The sequence below is a fragment of the Meriones unguiculatus genome, chromosome 4 (assembly GCF_030254825.1).
Source record: "Meriones unguiculatus strain TT.TT164.6M chromosome 4, Bangor_MerUng_6.1, whole genome shotgun sequence".
Taxonomy (NCBI): domain Eukaryota; kingdom Metazoa; phylum Chordata; class Mammalia; order Rodentia; family Muridae; genus Meriones; species Meriones unguiculatus.
Genome location: NC_083352.1, coordinates 95,907,660 through 95,934,489, shown reverse-complemented (window position 1 = coordinate 95,934,489; position 26,830 = coordinate 95,907,660). Strand labels below are relative to the sequence as shown.

The window sequence follows — 26,830 nt, the reverse complement described above, 5'->3', positions numbered from 1 at the left end:
GGTTAACCGGGTAAGGCAGAGGCAGGCAGATCTCTGAGTTTAAGGCCAGCCTGGTCTCAAATCAGCCAGGTTGAGTTACAGAACAGCCAGGATTACAGAGAAAGCATTGGGGGTGGGGTGGATTTATGCAGAAATATCGAGTAACTAGTAACTACACTTGATTAACCTACGTTCAGTTCAGAACTGCAAATTATAAGGGTGACTTGACAAGTAATGTGGCTTTCAGCTGGCCCCAGTGAGACACAAATGTAATCCTAGTACTTGGGAGGTATGTTGGTTTGAATGAGATGGCTCCAGTATATTTGAATACTTTGGTCCTCAGCTTTAAGGACTGGGAGATGTTGGAGGAGGTGTGTCATATGTATGTGTGGGGTAGGGTTTGCAGTTTTAAAAGCCCATACCATTCCCAATTAGCTATCTCTGCCTCCTGCTTGCCGATCAGATGTAAGCTGCCAGCTGCTTCTCTAGTACCTGTTACTTAAAACTGCCATGCTCCCCGTGATGGTTATGGACTCAGTCTATGCCTCCATTAAACCAGTCACTTAAAAGAAGCTTGCAGTCAGGAGCTGGAGAGATGGCTCAGAGGTTAAGAGCACTGCTTTATCTTTCAGAGGACCTGTGTTCAATTCCTAGCACACACATGGAGGCTCACAAACAAATGTAACTCCACACAGATTTATTTGCAGACAAAATACCCAGAGCTTTCTGTGGTAAAGGTTATAAGCTTCTTTACACAGAGTCAACAGGTGCAACCCCTCCTCACGTGTACGTGCCAAGTGTAGATGACCTGGTCTCGCTGCCAGCTGAAATCTAGCCATAGCACAGCCAATTAGCAGAAGAAAAACTTCCTTTTTGTTGTTATTGTTGACTTTTTTCTACTATAGCCACCCAGGCTGGCCTTGAGCTCCCAGTAGTTACCTAAGCCTAGGTGTTGGTGGTCAACTTCAATTTAAACTGGATACCCTCGATCTGCTTACTCCTAACCCCCTGTATTTGACAAGGAGAACTTGACAACTGATGGAATTATGCAGGTAAGAAGGGAGCCCAAGCACAGGCGCCTCACCGAGCACCGCTGTGCCGTCTGGGCTCCAAAAACACTGGAGGACTACTCAAGCTCACTTTGGGGGGGAAAATGAACATCTGAGTCAAAAAGACTGTAAATGAGCTATGCTTGTCAGGAAGGCGTCTCTTGTGAGTGTCAATACTTTATTTTGGTGTAAAGACGGGAAGCTGGAAAATACACTGTATTTAAAATTTTCTTGGTTCCCCCTCACATTGTGGAAACCCCCTCCCCCCGCCCCAAGCTAATCAATCTGTTCAAACTCAAATACTTAAAAATTACAGCAGCAAAACAAAAGCACAGAAAAGAAAACAGATGGAGACGGTGCCTGGGCGAGTAGTGTCACTTGGTGTGGACGACCGAGGTGCTGAACAGGAGCTTCTGCTTCTGCCTCTTCCTTTTCTTCCCTCCCTTGTCTTCTGAGGGGAAACAGCGAGAGTGCACTTAGCTTGCCCTGCCACCCGCGTCCTCACAGCAGGCTCTGGGATCACACTGCCACCCCATATCCCTGCCGTGAATGAGCACATGGCCCTGAGGTTCATGCCTACAACTGCCCTGACCTGCTCGTGATTCTGCAGTGTACAGGTTGGAGGTGGCCCAGTGGTTAAGAAACACTTGTTGCTCTTACAGAGCAGGTTTGATTCCCAGCACCCACATGGTGGCTCCCAACCATCTGTATGTAACTTCACTTCCACGAGATTTGATCTGCTCTTTTACCTCCGCAGGCACTAGGCATGCACATGGTACACATACATACGTGCAGGCAAAACACTCATAATCATACACATAAGAATTCCTCATGATCCCATTTCTGGACCTCAAGAACTAACCTGGGATGGGAAGAAGTCCCGTGTGGCATGTGTAGACACTTAAAATGCTGGAGACAAGAGATGAGAGAGACTCGAGAGACTAACCAACCACTGCTACCTGCCACCAACACAGGCAGGAACGGCAGTGTGTGGCTAAGCCTGAGCTCTGTGAGGAGTTTCCTGCCCTTACCAGAAAGGGGGTCTGAAGTAGCTGGTGTGTCCAGTTTCATGAAGGCTGCTTCGATAGCTTGGCTGAAGGAGTTTTGGAAACTGGGCACAGGAACACGGTCAGAATTATCACTCTCTCCATCACTGTCCACAGGGGCAGGAGGAACCAAGCTATTCTCATCTAAAAAGACATGTTAAAATTCTAGAGCTTTTATTGACAGGGTCCAGTCCAAATTTGCCCTTTTCTGCCCGGCTCTCACCTTTCTTTGGAGCAGTTTTGGGCCACACGTCTGCTTTTGCTTTCCCGACCCTCAGCATCTGTCAAGCAGGACAGAGGAAGAATTAAATGTCTGACCAAATGTCCTTGCCACGCACCTACCTTTGTAAGACTGGTGGCCCCTCTCTACAGTTTGTCTTGTCTTCTCTATACCCTAATGAGACAACAGTGTACCTCAAGGGACTTTACTCCTTAGGAAATAGGTTAAGAACACCAAGGATAGCACAAGAGGTTCTTATTCCGTCTTGAATTAGTATTCCTATACTTTTTCTGATACACTTTCCTGTCTTTCTTGAGGCACCTAATAAACCTGAACTGGTTATGGTAGTTCACACCTATAACTGTAGTATTTGGGAGTCTGAGGCAGGAGGATTACTCATAATTTAAAACCAGACAGGACTGCCTGTGTTTCAGGCTAGTATGGGGGATAGAGACTGTATCTCAAAAAACAAACAAAAAATAATAACACTTAGCTGTCCTGGAACTCATACATAGACCAGGCTGGCCTCAAATCTGCCCATCTCTGATTCCTGAGTGCTGGGATTAAAGGTATTTGCTACCACACCCAGCCTTCCTCCAAAAGGCCACAGGAACTGAGCCCCTACTCTGGAACAGCCCACCAGTGTTTTTAACCTTTTGGTTTACTTTTCAATATCCCCTCCGCCTCAACTATCACCTTTTAGTACAACTATAGACCAGTTATTTCTTGCATATGTGGCAAATCTGAACAGTCCCTCTGCCTTCAAGGAACTGTCTTTTATTTCACACAGTCAATGCCAGCTCTCTGTGGTCCATTGTAAGTCTCATCTGCCAAATAGGCCATGCACCTCCTAGCAGGATCTATTCTTTCTTGTTTTGTCCTGGGATGGTCTGAATTTGTGCTGGGGTCTCAGGCATGGACTCACACAACCTTTATCATTTTTCATTGTGGTAGTCTTGGAGTCTTCTGATTTTAAGTCTGAATACTCCTGACATGGTGCTGGGATTCAAACCCAAGGCTGGCCTCTTAGTTTTGAAAGACAATTCAAATGCATTAGCAGTATTTATTCTCCAAGAAATATTTCAGGTATTGATCTGAAACTAGTCATGAGGAAACAGCCAGACAAATTCAAGCTATGGGCAAGGAGTGGCAGTGCACATCTGCAATGTCAGCACGCAGGAGGCTGAGGCTCGAGGATCCTGAGTTCAAAGCCAACCTGAGCTACATGGCAAAACTATTCAGCTGTCCTAGATGTTTCAAAAACCATTCATTCAAGGGGAACATGAACTGTTACGACCCAAAAGAGACTGAAGACCCATAACAACTAGATATAGTAAGGACTCTGAGCATATCTTGAATTGAGAATGATGAAGGACACTAAAACAAGCAGGGAGAGAAAAACAGCCTCAGAATAGACATGGTAGCACCCGTATCTACTGGATGTGAGAGTGGTGGTTCTGTGAAGATACTGTTGTCCTAAACGCCTCTGCTAGGTACAGAGTGAACGTGATCGTGATGCCTGCAACTCTCTACATAGGGAAGAGAAAGCCCCTGGCTCATGCCTGTGATCCTAGTGACCCTAGTACAGGGTGCTAAAGCAGGAGGGGCAGCCTGAGTTACACTGTTTCAGGGCAGCCTGCACTCTTGTGCGAGACCTTCTGAACAAAAAACCCACCACCACAGCAGAAGGGAGGAGGAAAAGAAAAACAAAAACAAAAAAACCCAGAATTTCTGAGTCTGAGTAAAATGTCCATGATCCTTTTCTTTTAGTTTTTCAAAATTACAAAGGGAAGGAAAAGAAGCAATGGCAGTTAAAAGGCTCCAACAACTTAGCTGACCCACCATCAGACCAGAGGCAGGGAGCTCAAAGTTCAATGTCACTCTTGTTACACAGCTTGTCTGAGTGAGATCCTGTCTAAAGCAAGCACATAAAGCATATACCAATAACCCCAGCACCAAAGAGGCCATAACAGGAAGACACAAATTCAAAATCAGTTTGGTCTGACCCCACACCAATGCTTAATTCCTCATTATGCTGCAGCACAAACTTCTGGCTGCATGTGAGAAAAACCCATTATCAAGTGCAGTCTCCCAACTTCGTTTTCCTTTTAAAAGTGTGCTCATAACCATTTTCTTCTTTACTTTCGGCACAGTAGTCAGTAGCATGAGGTATTCAGATCAAATTTATTGTTTACTTACTTTCCACTTTATTTCCACTTAGGGGTTTATCAGACGTAGTCTTATTGTGAGCTGAGAAGCATTTAGAGCAGTGGTTCTCATCCTTCCTAATGCTGCAATCCTTTTAATACAGTTCATAAAACTCACAACCATAAAATTATTTTCATTGCCACTACATAACTAATTTTGCTGCTGTTATGAATTGTAAATATCTGTATTTTCTGGTAGTCTTAGGCGACTCACAGGTTGAGAACCACTGCTCTAGACTAAAGCACTACTGAAGGGCATTTGTTGTTGTTTTTGTTTTTTCTAGACAGGGTTTCTCTGTGTAGCCTGGGCTGTCCTGGACTTGCTCTGTAGAACAGGCTGGCCTCTAACTCAAGAGATCAACCTGCCACTTCCTGAGTGTTAGGATCAAAGGTGTGCACCACCACACCCAGCTTAAAGTTTCTAAGCACTGGCTTTTTGTATGGGTGCCTGTAAAGCTGGCCACCCACCTGTCTCATTTATTTAGTACAGGTGCACCCAAATGTTTGCTTCTTGTCTCCCCTACCTGACTACCAAGAATGTGGCTTGGGCTAGTTACAAGGTAACGAGGATGACTTTTCCCTCTCAAGATGTAAAGGAATAATTTATTCTACATTTACAAATACTACCTACATCCAAGGTCCTAGACCCAACTGAAATTTACTGATGTATCCCCTTACCTAGAATACTGTCCACTTTGTAAAAATGTAATGCTCTTAAATAGTTAAACTTGGATTCTCAACCACTTCCATGAATTCTGCTCAGGAGAAAGTCTCTTGGCATCATGCACCTCAGGAGCAAAGCAAGTTGCCCTCAGCCACTCCCTGCTGCCTAATGCTCCACTAGACAACATGCTCTCACCCAGCAGGTGACTCTGTCCAGCTGTACTAGGCTGAGGCCACCAATCCCTTGGAAGAGATTCCCAGACAGTAGCAGAGCTCCTGTGAGCCTCTTCACAAGCAAAGGATTTACCTGAGCAAAGGAAAGGAAGGGAGAGTCTTCTTCCAGACTCCCAACGCAGAAGGAGGGACTGCCCTGACTGGCAGTGGGTGACAGAGGGGTCAGCATAAAGTCTGAAAGGGAATCAGAGACCTGATTACATGAGTCAAGTTCCAAAGAATGAGCATCTTCTTAAGAAATAACCATGAAAGTCAGGCACATGTCTGTGACCCCACAACTCAGGAGGCTAAGACAGGGGATGTTTGATATCAGCTCCGGTAATATAGTCAGTTCCAGACCAGCTTCAAATCAGAGTCAGACCTTGTCTCAGAGAAGGAGGGAGATAATTAACTGAGTTAGGTATGGATAACTGCCATAATTTCCCCATAAAACAAAAAGTAAACCTTGATTCTAACGTTAATTCTGCCATGTTCTTATACAAGAATGCCAACATTACCTACACCAGTGAACACAGACAAGAGCTTTTTGTCAGTTACTGTTAACCCTGGATGCACTCACAGCAAGACAGCCTTTTCCACAGGAAATGTTATACTTCCCACAAAGGCTGGCTCTCAAGCTAGTATGGCTCATGACTGTATTGAATTCAAAGCCAGTCAGGCCTATATAATAGACTGTCTCAAAAATTAAAGACAAGAAGGTTATCTAGCAGCTAGGTGTGGTAGTACACACCTTTGATTCCAGCACTTTGAAGGCAGAGGTATGTGGAGCTCTGTTAAGTTCAAGGCCAGCCTGGTGTACAAAGGGAGTTTCAGGACAGCCAGGCCTACACAGAGAAACCCTGAAACCCTGTCTCAAAAAAACAAAAAACCCACAGAACAGAACAGATGGGTCAGAAAAGCAATGTGGGTTTTACTTTCCTATTTGGTGAGTTGCTCTGAGGTCCCGAGAAGCTTCAAGGTCTTAAGTTAGCACAAGCAACGGAAGGGGTAACCAAACAATAAGAACTTAATGCACCTTAGGAAGTTTTCACTTAAACACTGCATTATGCCAAGTTAGTCAGCATTGTAAATTCAGACAACAGGAGCCTGCAGAGTTGGCTCAGTGGTTAAAGACTTGGGTTTGGTTCCCAGCATCTACCTGGTGGCTGACAACCACCCATAATTCCAGTTCCAGGAGAATGCATACCCTTTTCTGATGTGTAGGGGCACCAGGGATGCATGTGGTACACATATGTACATACAGGCAAACAGTCATAAACATAAAACTTAAAACTACATCAAATTAGAGCTCTGGCCAGTGGCAGATTTCATTAAACACCAACTATTTACCTGCATGGGAACCTGGACTTCTGCTAAGAGGAGAAAGGGAGAGGGCCCCATGGCCCTCAGTGCTGGTGGGACCCAAAGCAGAATCAGAAGAGCAGGTGTAGGAATTGAAGGCAGGAAACTGCTGAAGGTTCTCTAGGGGAATGTGGACTTCAGGATCTGCAAAGCAAAGGCAAGGAAGGATAGGCCCATTTACTCAACTGTTCACATTTTCTCTAAGAGGGCTCCGAGGGCCTGGAAGATGAAAACAATTATTAATCTATGTCAGTGCTTTACCGTACAATAATCCATGCTAGTGCAATCCAGATTCAGGAGGCTGAAGCAGTAAGGACACGCTTAAGGTCATCCCTAGGCTATATAAGCCAGGACCCCCTGGATGTGGTACAAACATATAAACTTCAGCACTCAGGAGGCAACCTAGCTCAGGGTCACTCAGGCCTACACAGTGAGTACCAGGCTAAACAGTGAGCTGTTCTCTCAAACAACTCTTCTTGAGACATCTGTTTTCTCAAAGTTTAGGGTGTGTGTCAGCCACAAAGTTCTAGAAGCCCAAGCACACAGTGCTCTACTTTAACAAACTAGGTTTGCCATACTAAATCAAAGAGCGCTAGGCCTTTCCCAACACTCAAGTCCTTGTTTACTTGCCCTACCAGATCAGTCTCCTCATGCAGTCCAGGGTGGGTATGTGCTATGAAGCCCAGAATGGCCTGGAAATCAACATCCTCCAACTCTAAATGTACAGTCTGAGTCAGGAGAGCCAGCTCTAGCCCTAGTGTTCTAGTGGATATCCTGGCTCTCAGTCACACACAGCACACTGTGAGTGCTGCCTTTCAACAGTCTTGGGTCATGTCTAAGGTGGGCCAGCACTTCGAGCAACACTCTAATTCCCCACCATGGGAGAGAGCTGTCACCCACCACGCCGTGGTGCATTTCATCATCACCTTTACCACATTACTCACAGGAAGAATTTAAGAAAACAAATGGCAGAACATAAGCAAGCAGCCTGGCTTCTGGGCAAGGTACCACATAGGCACACACAGCAAAGCTGAGCAAACATTAGAGCTTTGAACTTACACCTGCCCTGTCTCTTGTTCTCCTCCATTTCAATTCTGCGCTCTCGGCGACGCTCCTCTCGAGCCTTCTTTTGGCGCTGTCGCTTCCTTTTCTCAATGTCATCTGTGAGTCAGTCAAGTTTTAAGAAGACAGATCATCGCTATGAACTCTTCCTAGATGGTTAGTGGCTAACCCAGTGGGCAGCCAGACTACATGAATGCATCAAGGGTTTCTGGATACAGCTCAAGACCCCTTCCCACACTGGGTTCCTGGTGCAAAGAGAAGCAAATCAGGGCTTTCTCACCTGAGAACATTTCTAGGGTTTCCTTAGAGACCACAGGAGGCTGCAGAGCCAGTTCACAAATGCTGAACTCACAGGTGAGAGGCAAGTGAGAGAGATACCTATGACGCTGTCGAACATCCTGCATTGGGAACAGAACCAATGATCACCTCCTCTTGAGAGCAAGGGATCCCGACCCATAATTCCAACAGCACATACACTCAGCACTGTTCTAAAGGAACAGGGTCACTATCGGTGCTCTTTCAAAAGCCAGACACTATGGGTAGCCTCCAGTGAAAATATCTATCAAATTCAGTGAGTACACTGAGCCTGGTAACAAAATGAGCTAAAGCTGACCACTATTTCTAATAGTCTAGGGCCCACAATCAGACAGAGAACAGGGAAAAGCAAAGTACAGCCTGGAGCGGGGATGCACTAACAGAGGCCCTGATGCTATAGGAAGGAAAGGGGAAAGGTAAAGCAGAAGCACAGCCCCACTGCAGGCTGTCTGGCCTGCAATACTGGAAACCAGAACCTGTTCAACTTAAGCTTCTATTCTTTTTCTGTATTTATCATGCAAAGTTGATGACACCCAAGGGTCTTTAATTCTGTAACCAACAGGCATATTTACTGAATGGTGAAAATTTACATATGTAAATCACCAGATCATAAGGCAAGGGTATTTCCAAACTAAAAACACATTTTTCATGCCTAGCTGAAACCTAGTGAGCTGTAACCTTGCTGAAAGCCACCAAGGACTGTGAAGTTTTGAACATTTCTTTCAAACAGTAAGAGGAGGAGAAAACACAGTGTGTGCTGGTGCATACTTTTGATCCTAGAGCTCAGCCACCCTAATCCGAACAGCTAGTTCTAGGAGAGCCAGGGCTACATCCTGAGATCTTGTCTCAGAAAATAAAATAAATGAAAATGAATTTAAGGACAGGAAAGGCCGGGACAAAAGAACAAACTTAGTTTGGAATGAAAAAGAAGACATCAACAAATGACCATGAAGAGGAGGGCAGTATAAACTGACATTGAACACCAGCACAGGCAGGAGGCATGCATCCTCTCCCTTTGTGATCAGTGGTGTGTTATTTACAGGCCTGAAAAAAGCTGTGCTTAATCCTGGGGCTAAGTATAAATGTTTCTTAAATTGATCCTTTCTGTGGTATAAGTAACACTTGTATATATCATGTCTGTATATATCTGAACCAAGTTATGTGCAGAGGTTTGTAATAACTATATCTACAAAAATTTACAATTAAAACACATTTTATATGAAAAAATTAGAAATGTACTGCACCACTGCCAACAAAAACAGATTAAAAATAAGGCTACATGTGTGGAGGTATGGCTCAGTGACAGTATCTGTGCCTAGCATGCACACAGCCTTAGGTGGGGCTGCTACCCAGGACTACAGTAAGCTTTAAAAATAAAATAAAAACAAACCCAAGCACTTTTGAGGTGAAAGTAGGATTCAGGCATCCTTGGCTACATATATGGCCTAGGTTGTATGAGAGAGTATCTCAAAAAAAAAAAAAAAAAAAAAAAAAAAAACAAAGAATAGTCAAGGCCAGTGGTGTACACCTTTAATCCCAGCACTTGGAGGCAGTGGTAGGTGAATCTGCATTTGAGGTCAGCCTGGTCTACACAGCAAGTGTTAGAACAGGGCTATATAAAAGAGACCCTGCCTCAAAAACAAACAAATAAATGAACCACAACAACTCAGCACAGTAAGGGCCCAAAGGCTAGTAGCCTTACTGTGGTGAGGCCGGACCTCAGAGAAGTCAGGTAAAGGTCACATGTTGCCTTTTGCTCTACACAAAGCCTCACCTCAGACATGGAGTACCCAGCAATCTCTACCACGGTTGCTGAGATCTTCTCCGGGCTCTGCTCCAGGCTGCCATACTCCCGCACAAGGCAGCGCACATTGACAGGGTGCAGGAACATGTGCTGTCCGTCCTCCGCTAAAGACAAGAGCTCTATCACACAGGCCTCTGCCAGCCTTCAGCATTGACGTCCCTCAGCTAGGCACGCCACCCACTTGCTGCTGGAAAGCAGTGAGCTGACCCCCAAGATCTAGCAAAGACACCCACCCTGTTCAAAGTGCCAGGCCATCCATCCCCTTCAAATACCTGTTAGGCAACCCAGCCTTCCTCCTGCGGCCTCACCTTGGTAGAAGTAGTAACAAGGGGAGCTGCTCAGCTGTGTGAAGCCGGCCTTAGTGCTGGGGTCCTCCACGACGGAGTCAGGACAAGTGGTCCCCTCCCCAAGGCTGTCATCTGCTACCTCTGACTCCTCACAGGCTTCAGGCAACCCCTCAGGCTCTGGCTCAGAAACTGCTTCCTCCTCTTCTACCAAAGGGAGAGGGAGAGGACGAGGCGAGTCCAGAGAACAAACTTGTGCAGTTTCTTCATCAAAAGCAGACAGATACTCTAGTACTCCCTGTTGGAACAAACCCCAGGTCAACAGAAAGTACTGTCCTGTCCCATGAAATGATATTCATCTGAGTTGTCCTGTTCTTACCACCCCTGGGAAGGCTGACATATCTCCTCATAGGAGCACAGACAAGTCACCATGTCTTCTACATTATCAGCAAGAGCTCAGAGCGGAGTCACTTTGTTCTAAGAGGCACACTAACCTTCCTGGGTGGGAAAACAGACTCCTTTGGCAGAGGAGCCATCAGCACCAGTTGTTCCAGAGCTGCTACAACACCAGGGACCTCCCCTCTGCCTCCAGCCACTCCTGACAAAGCCTCTTCCCGAACCTAAGGTCACCAGAAACAAAGACCAGAAACACACTCATTTTGAAGGACAAACACTGGTTCTCATGGCCCAACCTTCAAAATCCCTGTTGCAGAGGATACAGGAGCTACTGAATTCTTTCCTTGGCTAAATCTACTTACTCCAAAATCTTCAACAAGAGTTGCTAAAGCCTGGTGGGCAAACCATAATGCTCTCCCCACAATGTCTCTCAAAACACCTCAAAAACTCTAAGTATTTTCCTAGTCAAGCAAAAAAAAAAAATTGCTTGCTTATTAACTAAGAACACAGCTCAAATAGAAAGCCCATCATTACAGTGAGTTAAATAATAATTCTGAGCATTACTTTTAGCTCCATAAAGTCTGAAAGCTCTCTAAGCCATCCCTTTCTATTACCACTTGGATGGCCTTTCAGCCACTCTCTGGAGCTGAGGTACTTACCTTGACCTCCTGAATAGCAGCCTCAATAAAGCAGGACTCGGGAGTGTGCTTCTCCTCTGCCAGCTGCTGCTCCAGGGCTACTCTCTCCTCCAGAACTATGCGGTGCAGCACTTGCTCCTTAGAGGCCAGCAGCAGCTTGGAGTACTGGCTGTGCTGCTCATCTACAAGAAAGCGGTGTGTCAGACAGCTCAGAGGGGTGCTGTATGGCAACACCAACTGTCTCACACACACTTTTTCTGCCCTAGGCAAAACATGGACTAACAGTCTAACTTCCTGGAAACGTAATTCAAAAAGCCTAAGCACCAGAAAAAGAAACCACAGTCTAATGTTTACTAATTAGAACACTGCATCATTCAATGTTAACCAATTAATAGGTTTAACCATAAGGAAATAGTTAGGAAGATGGTTTTCTAAGAATGAGGCACTGGTGATAGGGGCAAGCATCATAACATACACCTGTTGTATTTTCTTGTTTTTAAAAACTAAATAGGGAAGCCGGGAGTGGTGACACACCACCTTTATTCCCAGAGCTTGGGAGGCAGACAGGTGGATCTCTGTAAGTTAAAAAGGCCAGCCTGTGCCTACAAAGCGGGTTACAGGACAGCCAGGACTACATAGAGAAACCCTGTCTCAAATTAAAAGAGAACAAAAAAACAAAACAACCAACAACAACAGATGTCAAATCAGCATATCCAACCCCAATCTTAGACTAGCACGAGTAAACAGAAGCAGCCTAACATTTTAGGGGTACCTTCAGGAAAAAAGATCATAGATGATTTATTTCCTTATTTCCTTCCCCAATACTTTGTTTTTTTGAGACAGGGTCCCATGAAGTTCAGGCTAACTCCAACCTGCTATGTAACCAAGGGTGATCTTAAACTTCTGGTCCTCTTGCCTGAGTCTCAGTGCTGGGATTACAGGTGTGTATCTCCATGGCTAGCTCTTATATTTCTTTTTTGTCACCAGTGCTGGGAGTTGGGCCTCCAGCCTTGTCTGTGCTAGGCAGCCACTCTGCCACTGTGCTACAGCCACTGCTCTTGCTTTGAGACAAGTTCTCATTATGCAGCTAGGCTAAAACAGGCTGAGGCAAGGGACAAATTCTGACACCACCAAGACGCACACAGTATTCCTTAGGGTTATGCACCCTCTAAATTACTCATGCTCACCTCCTAGATGAATAGGGTGGTCTACATTCATCCACTTGGACTTAGGCAAGGCCACCAACACTCCTTTCTCTCTCTTCATCAGCTGCATTGTAATGGTGTCACCCACAACATACTGGCGTGATTCTGTGGCAACAACACTGTGACAAAGAGACATTTAGATGAAGCTGAGTGAGGAGGCAGCAGCCCAGGGCCTAACCTAACTCTAGAGATCTCTTACCTCTTGAGATCCTTCTTATGCACAGAACCGTAGCAGATGGGACATTTGCTCCAAGTTTTCTCACTGAGTGAAAGATAGTGTAAGATGCATGCCCAGCAGAAAATGTGTCCACAGCGGGTTATCTTGGCTGCAGTAGGTGGATAGAGGCATATTGGGCAAGATGGCACTTCATGGCTACAGATGCGCTGAAACACAACACCACCACACATCACTGCTTTCAGAACTGACTAGTAGGGGTCGACTCTGAGGCTTCAAAAGCCTTCTCCATTCCCACTTAGCGCTCTCTCTGCCTGGTGGTTACTATTTCAACATGCAAGCTTTCAGCTACTGCTCCAGGGCCATGCCTGCCTGCTGGCATGCTCTCCTTCAATTCAACATTTTCTTCTGTAAGTCATGACCTCTCATCACAGAACGAGAAAAGAGACTGCTCTTGCAGAGGACCCAGGTTTGGTTCCCAGCACCCAGAAAGTGATTCACAACCCCCTCTAACTCCAGTTCCAGGAAACCCACTGCCATCTTCTGACCTTCACAGGCACCAGGTATACACACAGTGTACTAGGGAAGTTCACTCATACATGTACAATTAAAATATATTTTTTAAAAACCTGTTTAATAATAAGTAAATTAAGAAAGCCATAATAACTGGCTAATCCAACTAATCCAATAGGACAGGTAACAGGAGGCAGGGAAAATGACATAAACACTAGATCCCATTCACACAATTTTCTTTAAACTCTTTTTTAAAATTTTATTATTTTTAAATTTTATTTTATGTACACTGGAGTGAAGGTGTCAGATCCCTTGAAACTACAATTACAGACAGTTGTGAGCTGTCATGTGGGTGCTGGGAATTGAACCCGGGTCCTTTGGAAGAGCAGACAGTGTTCTTAACCACTGAGCCATCTCTCCAGCACCCCATTCTCTCTCTCTCTCTCTCTCTCTCTCTCTCTCTCTCTCTCTCTCACACACACCCCAGAAAGCAGAAAAGTCCAGATTTAATTTACTGATAACTTCTAACACAAGTGAAGACCGTCACTTTGTGTGCATCTTTTTTTAACCAATGTATATAAGTGTTTTTTATTCCTTATAAGGCATTCTATGCCATTCCTAGATGATTATGTAAATTTTTAAATAACAGGAGTCCAAATCTATCAAAATAAAATAACATGGAAAGAAAGTGAGCTTGTTTTTCTGAAAGTAACATCACACACCCTGTCAGGACCATCAAGGAGACACTGAAGTCCTTAACCTCAGCACAAACAAATGCAGCAGTGGCTCTGTAGAAAATGCAACTGCCTGCTAATGATGTACGACAAGTGGCCACCAATGAAGAAATGTCCATGTAACTGAGCTCGGCCTGGTTAGGAGGGTAACCATAGTTCCTCTGACAGACTCTTGGTTACTACCTTCCTTATTGAGGGGTTGATGGGTCCTTTATTGCTTATATGGCCTTGGAGAAAAGCCTTCCACATCCCAACTGGTAACAAAATGAATTCCAAGAGGAACGAGGAACTGACCGTAGGGAAATGTGTGCCACAAGGCCAGTCAGAGAACGTATCCAAAGTTCATCAGAACTAACAGCTGCTGTATCACAGCAGACTTTCTTCAGCTCTCTCCCACTAATGACTTAGAAAATTTGGCAAAGCTACTCACCACTTGTTCCACAAAGTCCCAGTTGACTAAGGTATCAGGATCAGCAAAATGAGCTGCGTAGTCTTGGTCTTCAGATACCACAAATTGGCAGCTAAAAACGAGGAAGACAGGGTGAGTAGACAGTCCGAATCACCAAGACCTCAGCAGGAATCCCCCACCTCTGAATTCAGATGCTGGCCAGCAGCTGTGGCCGCCAGGATGGGGTGGCATGACCCCAAGCTTCAGCCTCAACAGCTCTGCAAGGAGTTCAATCTGAGCAGGCAGACCCCAAATTACGAACTATTTCCTTTGCTTCCAAACCCAGCCAAGTTCCCTGTTGTTCTCCCATGAACTAAAATTAACCTAGACTGAGACTTCCTCCCTCAACCCTTGGACTCTATGAACATGGCTCATCTTCAAGGCAGTAGAAAGCTGTTCTCAATCACTGAAGAGCAGTCCCCATTAAAGTACACAATGATGCTTTAGTTTATACCCAAGGACCAATCTTATAGCTAATGACTCACAAAAGGGGAAGGGAGAAGTAGGGATAGCTTTTCTACCTCTCCCACCTTTATCAGTGCCCAGCAGTTAGTGTTCCTAGAACTGTGGACTGTAACTCTTGGCCTCCACATGTGCAACAGGGGGAGCACAGACACACAAGTAAATGCTGGAATGTTGGCAGTTTAAGAAAATATCCTACTCTTGCAGAGAACCTGAGTTCAGTTCCCAGCACTCATGTCAGGTGTCTCACAGCTGCCTGTAACTCCAGCTCCTGGGGAACTGAAAGCCTGCTCCCTTCCAACACCAGCATTCATGTGCATATACTCACAAACTCTTACACACACAATTTAAAATAAAATCTTTGGAAAAACAACATGCCTTTGTTTTTTTGTTAAATAAAAGTTAAAAGTTTATGTATATGGATGTTTTGCCTGCATGTGTCTGGGCACCAGCTGCATATAGTGCCCTCAAAGGCCAAAAGAGGGTGTCAGATGCCCTGAAACTAAAGTTACAGATGGCTGTGAGCCATGTGGGTGCCAGAAATAGAACCTGAATCCTCTAGAAGGGAAGCCAGTGCTCCGAACCTCAGAGCCACCTCTTCAGCCTACAGAATGCTTCATAGAACCATTTTCTCAAAACTGCCTGGTAACTACAGAAATGCCTTGAGAGAGTCAAGGCATATCTTCCCACTCACAATGGTGGTCCCAGCTCTGAAAATCCAGTCCTAGAAACAACCAATACAAGCTACATAAAGGAAAGAACCCCAGTACTCAAGGGTCAAGTGCACCCTGCGACCCAGGAAGGCCTATCCATTATACCTAGAGGCCAATGCAGACATACTAGCCTGTCCAGAAGGAAGCACCCCAGTCCTTCCTCTGCTAAGCTCAGCACATAAATACCAGTCAGGAACTAGTCTTTCTAGTTTCTACCCTTCCTGGACCCACATCTCCTCCCAGTGCACCTAGCCCAGAAGTCCAGCAAGCACTGTGCTCTCCTGTACTGAGAATATTCATTTAGAAAAGAGACAGGGAAGAAAACAACACCAACTTCTTTGTGTTTCTCCCCGATAATAATTTAGAGGAAGCATTCTTCCAGAATTTCAACTATCCAAAAAGGTTAATTTCATTTTTGCCCTAGAAGATGAAATACTCACTTGGCCTGTAAAAAAAGTTCCTTGTTAAAAGGCTTATGTCCCCACTTGTTTCTTTTTCCCCAGCTGCCATGTCCACTGCCTTCAAAGTGACCTGTCTGGCCACGGGGTTCAAAGGTGAAATTTAACAAGTGGTTCAGGTTGATCTTCTTAGGGCCAGAGAACTGGGCAGGGCTAAACTCTGCCCGCTGAGCCTCTGCTACCTAGAAAGAATGACAACATTTTAGATTGAAAGATTTACCAATTTACAGCAGAATTAGCACAACCCCACCTTCCACATGGATGAAAACATTGAAACACTTGCTTAACTGCTTACCTAAGATGTGTAAGGAAGTAAAGAGAGAAAAATGCCTTTGGCCTCCCCCTACACTGTCCAGTCTGCTCTGCTAAGTGGCCATGAGCTATTCAATGACAAAGCCCTACAGTCTTCTCTAGTCATCTAGAAGCACAAAGAGGTGCTTACTGAATCAATCTTGCCATAGTCCCCCATTCTTCTATTGGTGGTATGTAGGACTGGACAACACAGAGTCTCAGGAATACTAGGCAAGCATTGACCTCTAAGTCAAACCCACAACCCACAATTTCTGGCCCCACCCATTTTCTCCAGTTTCAGGGATCCACAGCCTCTTCTGACCTCACTACACATGTGTCTATCAGGCACATGTGTGGTATTTATTCAGACATGCAAGAAAAACACTTGTGGAAGAATTTTAATTCAGAACATGGTTGCTCTGGTAAGAGATCACATCCAAAGACCTTCTAGGTCTGTGTGATCCGGCTAGATGCAGACATGCCTTTAACCCAACAGAGGCAAGCAGATCTGAGTTCAAGGCCAGCCTGGTCTACAGAGAAAGTATCAGGTAAAGAAAAGCTTAGGTCCAGACACGGTGGTACACAACTTTAATCCCCAACTAACCGGTAAAGTTAGCTGGTAGAAGGAATCACCCATATTTGAAAGTGATGTCTAGTTGAGTGACAGAAAAAGTGACAAATCAGAGAAAGATACTTAAGAGACACTGAGAAAGGAGGCAGTTTTACAGAGAGACTGAATGAGAGAACAAGCTAGACAGGTGAAGGACAGAACAAACCAGATTAGAGCAGGTTGCTGAAGTTAGAGGCCAAGCAGAGCAATCCAGAGGCCAAGAGAAAAGCCAGATTGAATAAATTAAATGGGAGAGGAGTTAGAGCCAGAACAGCTGAGTTGAGCCAGCCAGCTATGAACTCAGAAAGAACAAGAAACGTGAGCATATTAAGCAGGAAGTCTCAGATAAGCCTCAGAGGCTGAAAACATTCTAGGCCTAAATTAGATTATATGGAGGCTAGAACCTTCCACGACTTGGCCTAGGTTAGCGGACAGAAGCAGTAAGCCTCAGAGACAACAGGCGAATAAAATAGGCGAATAAAAGTTCCTTTTACAAACACTCATATAAAAACAAATCCCTACAAAAAGGAAAGGAGGAAGGAAAGGAGAGAGAGGAGGAGGAGGAGGGGAGGAAGACCAATCGATCTATCGATGCCCAGGGGCTGGAGAGATGGCTCTAGTGGTCAAGAGCACCTGTTGCTCTTTCAGAGGACCCCTGTTCCCAGTATCCACATGCTGGATCACAACCATCAGTTCCAGGGAATCCGACACCTTCTGATAAACATACAAACATGCAGGCAAAACCCTCATATACAGATAAAATAAGTCTCTTGAGAGTCTCTCTTATGTGTTAACATAGCTGGTCCAATTTCTAACTGCCTTCCAGAACACTGACCTCTCAGCTGCTCTCGAGAGCTGTTCTTCCAATCAGCATGTCTTCACACACCCACTCCTATGGATGTACATATCTTCTAGACTGTGTTGTTTGGTATAGCAGCTACTAAGTACATACAGCTACTGACCACGTGAAATGTGACATCAGATACATTTCAAGTTAAAATTTAGACACATTGGGTTAAATACACCATCATTAATCTTTAATTTTTGACTGTTTTTTAGACAGGCTTCACCATGTACCCACACTGGCCTGTGGTCAGGTAGTCTTTCTGTCCCTGACTCCTGAGTAGGTGGACCACAGGCACATGTTACCGTATCAGTGAGATTTCCCACTTTTCTAATGTGGCAACTAGAAATTTTATCATCATGCTGCTGAAGCTGGGAACACAACACAGCACATGGTAATAGCAAACACTGCCTAGCATGTAGAAGGCTCTGGGTTTGATCCCCAGAACTGCTAAGGAAAGTGTTAATTGCCAGGTGTGAAAGCACATGGCTTTAATCCCAGTCGTGGGTAGCCAGAGGCAGGCAGACCTGAGTTCAAGGCCAACGTCCTGATCCAGAAAGTTTCTAGGCCGGTCAAGGCCACAGAATGAGATCCTCTCTTGTAGACAGAGACTAGGGTTCAATATCTAGCTGCAACATAGCACCTTACAACAGTTCCAGAGGATCTGACACCTTCTGGCCTTTTCTGGCATCTGTCTCAAGTAGTGCACAGACATCACCCAGGCAAAACACTCACACACATAAAATAAGTAAATAAAATTAATGTAAAAGTCAAAAATAGCAAACAAATATAAAACCACAAGGCTGAGGATTTTGGTTAATTTTTTTTTGGGGGGGGGGATTTGGGTCTGAGACACAGCCTCACTATATAACCAATGAAGGCTTTGAATTTATGCTTTTCCTGGTCCAAATGCTGGGACTGCAAGCTTGCCACTCGATTTTCCATTAGACTGCACAGCTCTACAGTTTAGAGCATGCCGTTCACAAACACATCTCTTCCTGTCATACCTGAGCATCACTCTAACCAGGAAGTCACTGTGCTCACCACAATTCTTGTTTTGGGGTTGGCTATTTGTGGTTGAAGCAGGCTCCTACTATGTAGCCCTGACTGGCCTGGAACTCACTCTGTAGACCTCCAACTCAAAGAAATTCACTGGTCCCCGTCTCTGGACAGAGTAGAATTACAGGCGTGTGTTCTGCACCTGCTTAACTGCAACAATTCTTTACCACTACTCCAATGCTCTATCTCCCAGATTCTCTTTCCTTATCTGACTGAGTTCCTGTGGGTCATCCTTCCTATCACCTGCTCAATTGAAGCAACAAAGCCTCCCTTCCCATCCCCCAGCAGCTCCAGTGTGGTAAAGAACACAAGCCCACAGGAAGTCTCAATCAAGTTCCCCTTACCTCTAGCAGCCACACTGCAATCACGGCATTCATCCCACCATATCAGACAACCTTCACCCCTCAACCTCCCCACCCAGTCATAGCCCACCCTCTCTAGTAAAGTAAGCACCATGAGGGAAGAGCGGCAGCCCTCTTGTCACTGTGTTCAGTCAGCAAAGCTCTTACATGCACTGCCCTACTGCTTCGTTGACAGATCAGTCAAGGACACTGTGGCATGCCCACCATTTCCCTTGCACCAGTTTTCCCCCGTCAACCACTCTATTAGGAAGAGATGCTGTAGCTTCCCTAACTCCAACTATAAAATCTCTCCTGCCCTCACACTTTTTATCCTGTAATTTAAAAAAAAAAAAATTATTAAGCCAGTTGTAGTAAATGCCTAATCCCACTACTGAGGAGATACAGACAGAGAGAACCCTGGGATTGCCAGACTAATCTACATAATGATCCAAGTCAGTCAGAGCTACATAGTGAGACCCTGTCTCAAAAATCAATGAATGAGTTCCAGGAGGTAGTTGGATCTATGTGAGTTCAAGTCAGCCTGGTTTACAGAGTTCCAGGACTACATAGTGAGAGCCTATCTCAAAACAAAACAAAAATCAAGATCTCATTAATATTTTAAAAAATTTGGTGTATATATTTGTGTCTATATGTCTATACGTATATGTGTGGGTACAGTTGCCAGGGCTGGAAGCAGAGTGGTTAAGAGCACTGGCTATTCTTGCAGAGGTTGTGAGTTCAATCCCCAGCAACACCAGGGTGGTTCACAGCCATCTAAAATGAGATCTGGTGCCCTCTTCTGTCGTGCAGGTGTACATGCAGGTAGAACACTGCATACATAATAAATATTTAAAAAAAAAAAAAAAGCACTGGGGACTCTTTCAGGGGGCCCAGGTTCAATTCTCAGTGCCCACATGACAGCTCATAACTGTCTGTAACTCAAGTATCAATGGATTTGACTTCCTTACAAAGACATACATGTAGGCCAAACACCAAATGTACATAAAAATGAGTATTTAAAAATGAGAGTGCAGTTGTCACAGGCCAACTCCAATCTCACTCCTCTCCAGTGCCCATTCTTTAAAAAAAAAAAAAAATATTTGTTTATTTATTATGAATACAATGTCTGCCTGCATGTACACCTGCATGCTAGAAGGCACCAGATCTCACTGTAGATGGTTGTGAGCCACCATGTGGTTGCTGGTAATGTACTCAGCACCTCTGGAAGAGCAGCCAGGGCTCTTAACCCCTGAGCCAGCTCTCCAGCCCCGTGCCAGTCATTCTTAAAGCACTGTTTTACCACTTTACTTCCCTTATAGCATATACTGCTTGGTTTTGCTATTTCTTCTTCCCATCCTCCCACTTGCCTTCGACTCCAGACAATCCCATTTTTGTCATCACTCCACCAAAATGGGTCCAGGCTAATGACCTTCAGACCTACCTTCATTCTCTCTTATCCTATCTTAACCTGACTGCAGCCCTTGAGCAAAGTGACAGCCATCTCTCCTTGGCTCCCTGTTCTTTCTCCCTCCCCATTTGCACTCCTTCCTCAACAAGAAATCAGTCCTTGACTACCTTCTTAGAACACTTTGCAGTGATCACCTACTCAGTTCTGGGGTTTTAAATTCCAACACAGCATTCCTTCCCTTGCTTCACTCATTCTGTCTCAAAACCTATCTCTGCAGCTTGGCTGATGGCACAAAGCAGTGATCTCAACACTCAGGAGGCTAAAGCATCAGCCAATACACACACAGCCTATCTCACATGATAAGAGCTCCTTAGGCACTTTATTATTGTTATTCTTTACCAGTTCTTTTCCGTCTACACTGTGTAATCCAATAAGCACTTACCATCAGATATATAACACACTGGTCACCGACATGTCAGACTAGAGAATTAGCCCCTAGAGACAAAGACAGTGAGTACTCTGTTTAACGCTGTGCTTGGAACTTCTCAGTTGTTCCTGGCACATTACAGATGAGGAGGATAAGTAATCCTTTTACAAGTACATCTACTAAATCTGTCTTATTCTGTAATGGCTGCACAGCATGGACAATTAAACAACAGGATACTGAGCTAGTTTCTTGTTGGTGAGTACTTCCATTGCTTCCTAAATCCAAAAACTAGAAGGACATGGCAATGAACACCCTTCACATCAAGACTCTTTACTCTCAAAAACACACCTAAGTTTCTCCTAAGGAGATAAAGACAAGAGCATTTCACTCTGCAAGACAAATATCATAGCAGGGGTTACTACTTAAGTACTGCAAAGGGCACATGAAATGTAAGCATGACAGTGAAGTTCACTACACATCTGCTATCATTCTCAACCAGCAGCTTGCTTGGCTGCTCGACCTCTCTGACTTTCTCAGAGGTGCTGAGACACTGCAGAGGGAAAAGCCGACAGAGCTTTGCAAAGGCCACTCTCAGGCTCCATACCTCATCTCGTCTTCCACCATTAGAAGAAGAGCTAAAGGGTTTGCTGCTGCCACCGCCCCTCTGAGGAGGCATCTTGTTAAAAGTTTTGCTTTTCTGTGAATTGGAGCGACGGGACTGGTTGCTAAAATTTTCATTTTTGGGGTAGGAAGGTTCACGCTTGCGATTGTAACGCTTGGATCCATTTGAGTTCTTTCCATCTGAAAGCAAAAAAAAAAAAAAAAAAAAAAAGTAATAAGTTTTATGTTTTTCCACACACATAGCCAATTGCTGTCCATCTTCCAGCAAAGTCGTACTTATTAAATAAGGGAAATGGGCCTTTCCACAGCCCCTAAAACAGCTAAGCTTAGTCCAGAACATTGGTACTTTGAAAAAAACCAACCATAGCAAGGTACAGTTTCATTTGGTTTTGGAACAACCATTCTGTGCTAGAGGGATGTGTCTGATCTGGAGCCCGAGAGGAAGAAGACAGGTCTTGCCCTTAGCTTACTGTAGTGTAGTCTGTATAGACTGCTACAGAGGGCTGGCCTAGGCTTTAGCAGACAGTCAGCAAGCATAAAAAACAAGCCCAGCTAAGTGTGCTGGTATATACCTGTAATCCCAGCACTCAGGAGGCAGAGGCAGGTGGATCTCTGTGAGTTCGAGGCCAGTCTGATGTGCAAAGCAAGTCCAGGATGGCTAAGGATACACAGAAAAACCTTGTGTATGGCGGGGGGGGGGGGGGGGGGAGGGAAGAGGGGAGGGGAAGCCCAGGCATAGTGTCACAGCACCTTTAATCCTATCACTCAGGAGGCAGAGGTAGGTGAATCTTGAGACAGCATGGTCTACAGTAAATTACAGGACAGCCAAGGCAAGAAACACTGTCCCAAGAAAATCCAGTTTCCATGCTATGGAAACTACAAAATTGACAGAACCAAAGTGGAGCTTAAGGAGAATATCAGATCAGCTCAAGTTACTTCCTCTTAAAAACTGTTTCTTTCAAGCCTGTAACCCCAAGAAGACAAAGGAAGGTGAATCTCTGTGAGTTCAAGGCCAGACTGGTCTACACAGAGAATCCAGGACAGCCAAGACTACATAGAGAAACCCTGCCTGGTAAAAAAAAAATATATATATATATATATATTCTTGCTTTTTTACTTCAATTAAAAAAAAAGAATTACATATTCATTAACATCAGAAGAATATACACTTGATTACAAAAATGTAAAACAGCTGACATTATCCATGAAATATTACATTATTAAGTGCTTAATTTTCCTTCTCTCTCTCTCTCTCTCTCTCTCTCTCTCTCTCTCTCTCTCGCGCGCGCGCGCGCGCGCATTGTGAACCAGGGCTTTACTATGGGCCCAGACTGTTCTAGCACTCAACCTTCCTTCTGCCTCAGGCCCTTGAGCATGGAGGCTGTGGGCATGCCCTCACCATGCCCGGCTTTTTTTTTTCTAATATGCTTGCCACATGTCTCATATAAATACTACTTTGTTACTATATAAGCAGTTTCCTATATCCCTCGTCTTCAGCAAGGCACAGTGGCTCACACTTACAGATCCAGGATTTGGGAGGCTCAGGCAAAAGGATCATCCAAGAGAGTTCAAGGACAGCCTGAGCTATACAGTGAATTTCCGGCCAACTTCAGTTATAGAACAAAATCCTGAATTAAATTTTTTATGACATGCTATTTATTTTTCATGTGTACACGTGTTATGTGCATGAGCCACAGCACACATGTAAAGGACAAAGGACAACCTGTGGATGAGTTGTCTCCTGCCATTGGGCAGGTTCTGGAAAAAAATAAGCTCAGTCATCAGCCTTGGCGCCAGGCTGTCTTACTCAGTGAGCCATCTCTCTAGACCATGCATCCAAAACTGTGAAGGGGCTGAGGAGATGACTCAGTAGATAGTCAGTGCTGCCAAGGAAAGCACAAGATGGAGTTCATATCCCCAGAACCCATTAAAAAGCTAGGTAGGTATAACAACTGTCTGCAATCCCAGAACCCAGGGGGCGGGGAGAGGCTGGCTAGTCAGACTGCAACTCCAGGGCCAAGGGGTCTGTGCCCTCTTCTCACCTCTGGTAGCACCAGGCATAAAAATGATGCACACATATAAATGCAGGCAAACAACACACATAAAGTATTTTTTTAAAAAAGCAATTACCTACTCTTTAAAAGCACAATAGCTACACAACCGCCTACCATGAGCTAACAGCATAATATAACCAATACATTTAGTAGTATCTTTTTGCCAATTTAATATACTAGTACTGGAGATTTTTTTATAAGGCGGTGTATATGCTGTATCAAATATTCAAAGTGAAATTAGATCATGAAGTACAATCATAATAGCCCTTTACACATCCTGAAGTTGATTTGTAGAAATTAATGACAACTTATTTATATCCTAGGAGCATCATAAAAGAGAACATCAAGGTTACCATATTCTTGCAAATAGAGTAGCAGTAAACTTTGGTCAAATGCAAGGCTTCTGATTTTACTTCATTTTACTCAGATTTTTGTTTGTTTTATTTTTAAATCTGAATTTCTCTAATTAGCAACAAATTCTTTTTAGTCCATCTGTTGACCACCTACCTACATTTTGGGTAAAGAGGCTGTTTAGTCTTGTTTTGTTGGAGACAGGTTTTCATATAGCCCAAAGCTGGCCTCAGACTCACTCTACCTGTCCTTATGACCTGGAACCCCCATTCTTCTGCCTCTACCCAACCAAGTGCTAAAATTACAGGTACATACCACTGAGTCCAGCTGTCCCACGCTTCTTTTTTACCAGAAAGATAAACTTCAGGAACTTTGTTGTCAGTATCCACATACTACTAAAAATTTGTTTGTACGTATGTACGTATGTATGTATGTATTGGCTTTTTGAGACAGTGTTTCTCATGTAACAGCCCTGGCTGTTACTGGAACCCATGCTGTAGACCAGGCTGGCCTCAGATTCATAGAGCTTTGCCTGCCTCTGCCTCTCAAGTGCCAACACCCAGCATTACTAATGAATGGCTCTGAATATGGACCCAGTGCCCACATAAAGAGCTAGATGTACCAGGGCACAACTCCAGCTCTAGGGCAGGCAGAGGCAGTTGGATTTCAGGGACTTGATAGCCAGATTAGCCAAGAGGCAACTTCCTGGTTGAGAGACATTGTCTTAAAAAAATAAAGTAGAAGTAATAAAGAAAGAGTACCGACACTGCCCTCTGTCTCCACATGTGCATTCAAGGAGAGCATGTACAAACACAAGTGCATAACCCCAACAACAAATTTAAGGAAAACAAAACTATTCAAGAACCATCAACTCTGAACAGGGGAAAGACCAGCATGTTAAAGTGTCTGACACCAAGTCTGAGGACCTGAGTTCATGTCCCAGAACCAGAGAACATTCAAGTTGTCTTACTTCCGAGTGTCTATGTGGATACGACCTGCACATGTTACATGCGTGTAAGCCCCATGAACCTATCTCTCACACATGGCTAGGTATGGTGATATACACCTTTAATCCCACGCAGTGCTCAGGAGGCAGAGGCAGGTAGATCTCTGTAAGTTAGAGGGCAGCCTGGTCTGAAGAGTGAGGAGGCCCAGGATAGCCAGGATTACACACAGAAACCCTGTCTCAAAACAAAACAAACACCTGAGCTGGAGGCGTATCTCAGGTGTCTACATGCACAAAACCCTGGGTTTAGGGCTGGAAAGACGGCTCAAAAACCACAACACTCAAAGTAGCTTCTCAGCACACACGTGGGCTCACAACTTCAGCCACAATCACAGTCCTAAGGAATCCAACACTCCCATCTGCCTCTGAAGGCACACTGTACACATATGGCACACATACACACAGGCAGAGCACTCACAGATGTGGGGCTGGAGGGATGGCTCAGCATTTAAAAGTACTTCTTGCTCTTGCAGAGAACTCAGGTTTGGTTCTTGGTACTAACAAGTAGATCACAACCATCTCTAACCAGCTGCAGGGCAGACTACTACTTCTGACTCCAGAGGCACCAGACACACATGATGCACATACATACATATATGAAAGCAAAACACTCACACACATAAAACACATCATCTAAAGAAAAGTCTGGGTTTGATACCTAGAACATCATATAACTGGAAGATAGCACACACCAGCAGTCAGCACTAGCCTATAATTCCAACACCTGGAAAATAGAAAAATCACAGGTTCAAAACCAGCCTAGACTACAATATGACATTTTGTATCTAAATACACACAGACATATACACTTAAGGAACATGCCTGTAAAGAAAATATATCCACCTACTGAAAATGAGCTTTTCTTTTCTGCATGCTTCATACTTTGTCTGCTTAGAGGCTTTTCCTTTTTTTTTTTTTAATAATAAATAAATATGGAGTGCTTCAGGAATTTGCATGTGAGGGGCTCATACTAATCTTTGTTTGGTTTTGGTTTTTAGAGACAGGGTTTCACTGTGTAGTCCTGGCTGTCCTGGACTCGATTTGTAGACCATGATGGCCTCAGAACTCACAGACTGCCTCCGACTCAAATGCTAGGACAAAAAAGGCCTATGGCACCATGCCCTGTCCAGCTGATCTTTGTATCACTGGAATGTTACTTCACACAGGCAACCTGATGAACTTTTCAAAAGAAACTTTTTTTTTTTTAAGGAAGTTCTTGCACTTAAGTCTCACCCTCAAAGATTCTAACTCTAAAATAAAAGTATTACTGTTTTAAAAGAGGTGGGCACTTTTTGTTTTATTTTTTCAAACAGGATCTCACTCTATAGTTCAAGATAGCCTAGAACTCACTATATTATAATATAGTGAGTTACACTCAAACCCAAGGCAATCCTCTTTAGACTACAGGCATGAGCAACCATATCCAGCTACCACCTGGGTAATTTTTAACTTAAAAGAAACTATTTCTACATAAGATCACAAGCTTGCTGTACAGCAGGCTAAATAAACCTAAGAAAAAATGTGACTCCTAATTTAACTGTATTTGGTGTGTGTGTGTATCTGTCTGTGTGCTACAGTGTGCATGTGGAGGTTAAAAGACAATACACAGAAGTTGGTTCTACCATGATGTGGGTCCCAGGGAATGACTGAACTTAGGTGGTCAGACTTGATGGAGAGCACCTTTATTGCTGAGACATCTGGCCAGTCCATAAATCCTAGTTGTGAAAGCAACCACATCTTTTGGGAAGAATGAAAGATAAATCAGCTACTCCAAACCTAAGCAGGGTACCAAGGAATCAAGCTGACAAGTTATAGGAGACAGCAGCAGTAAGAGTAGAAAAGGTCATTACAGAAAACTTCCAAGCCAAGTTC

The 26,830-nt window shown here is 44.3% G+C and overlaps 1 protein-coding gene across 3 annotated transcripts in view; it reads right to left on the bottom strand.

Annotated features, from left to right (window-relative positions):
- Positions 1 to 659: 659 nt before the first annotated feature.
- Positions 660 to 26,830, bottom strand: part of Rnf10 (ring finger protein 10) — a 33,668-nt gene continuing 7,497 nt past the window's right edge. The window contains exons 2-17 of one of the 3 annotated variants that reach the window (XM_021631795.2): positions 21,531 to 21,727; positions 15,929 to 16,128; positions 14,296 to 14,386; positions 12,643 to 12,827; positions 12,426 to 12,562; positions 11,260 to 11,420; positions 10,699 to 10,824; positions 10,229 to 10,502; positions 9,891 to 10,024; positions 8,082 to 8,199; positions 7,799 to 7,900; positions 6,728 to 6,883; positions 5,472 to 5,572; positions 2,298 to 2,355; positions 2,060 to 2,218; positions 660 to 1,479 (exon numbers count right to left, since the gene is read on the bottom strand). In XM_021631795.2, the coding sequence (XP_021487470.1) occupies positions 1,403 to 1,479; positions 2,060 to 2,218; positions 2,298 to 2,355; positions 5,472 to 5,572; positions 6,728 to 6,883; positions 7,799 to 7,900; positions 8,082 to 8,199; positions 9,891 to 10,024; positions 10,229 to 10,502; positions 10,699 to 10,824; positions 11,260 to 11,420; positions 12,426 to 12,562; positions 12,643 to 12,827; positions 14,296 to 14,386; positions 15,929 to 16,128; positions 21,531 to 21,727 (2,276 nt within the window). In that variant the 3' untranslated portion in view covers positions 660 to 1,402. The remainder of the gene's footprint in view (positions 1,480 to 2,059; positions 2,219 to 2,297; positions 2,356 to 5,471; positions 5,573 to 6,727; positions 6,884 to 7,798; positions 7,901 to 8,081; positions 8,200 to 9,890; positions 10,025 to 10,228; positions 10,503 to 10,698; positions 10,825 to 11,259; positions 11,421 to 12,425; positions 12,563 to 12,642; positions 12,828 to 14,295; positions 14,387 to 15,928; positions 16,129 to 21,530; positions 21,728 to 26,830) is intronic. The other 2 variants (XM_021631796.2, XM_021631797.2) reach the window with 2 other exon arrangements.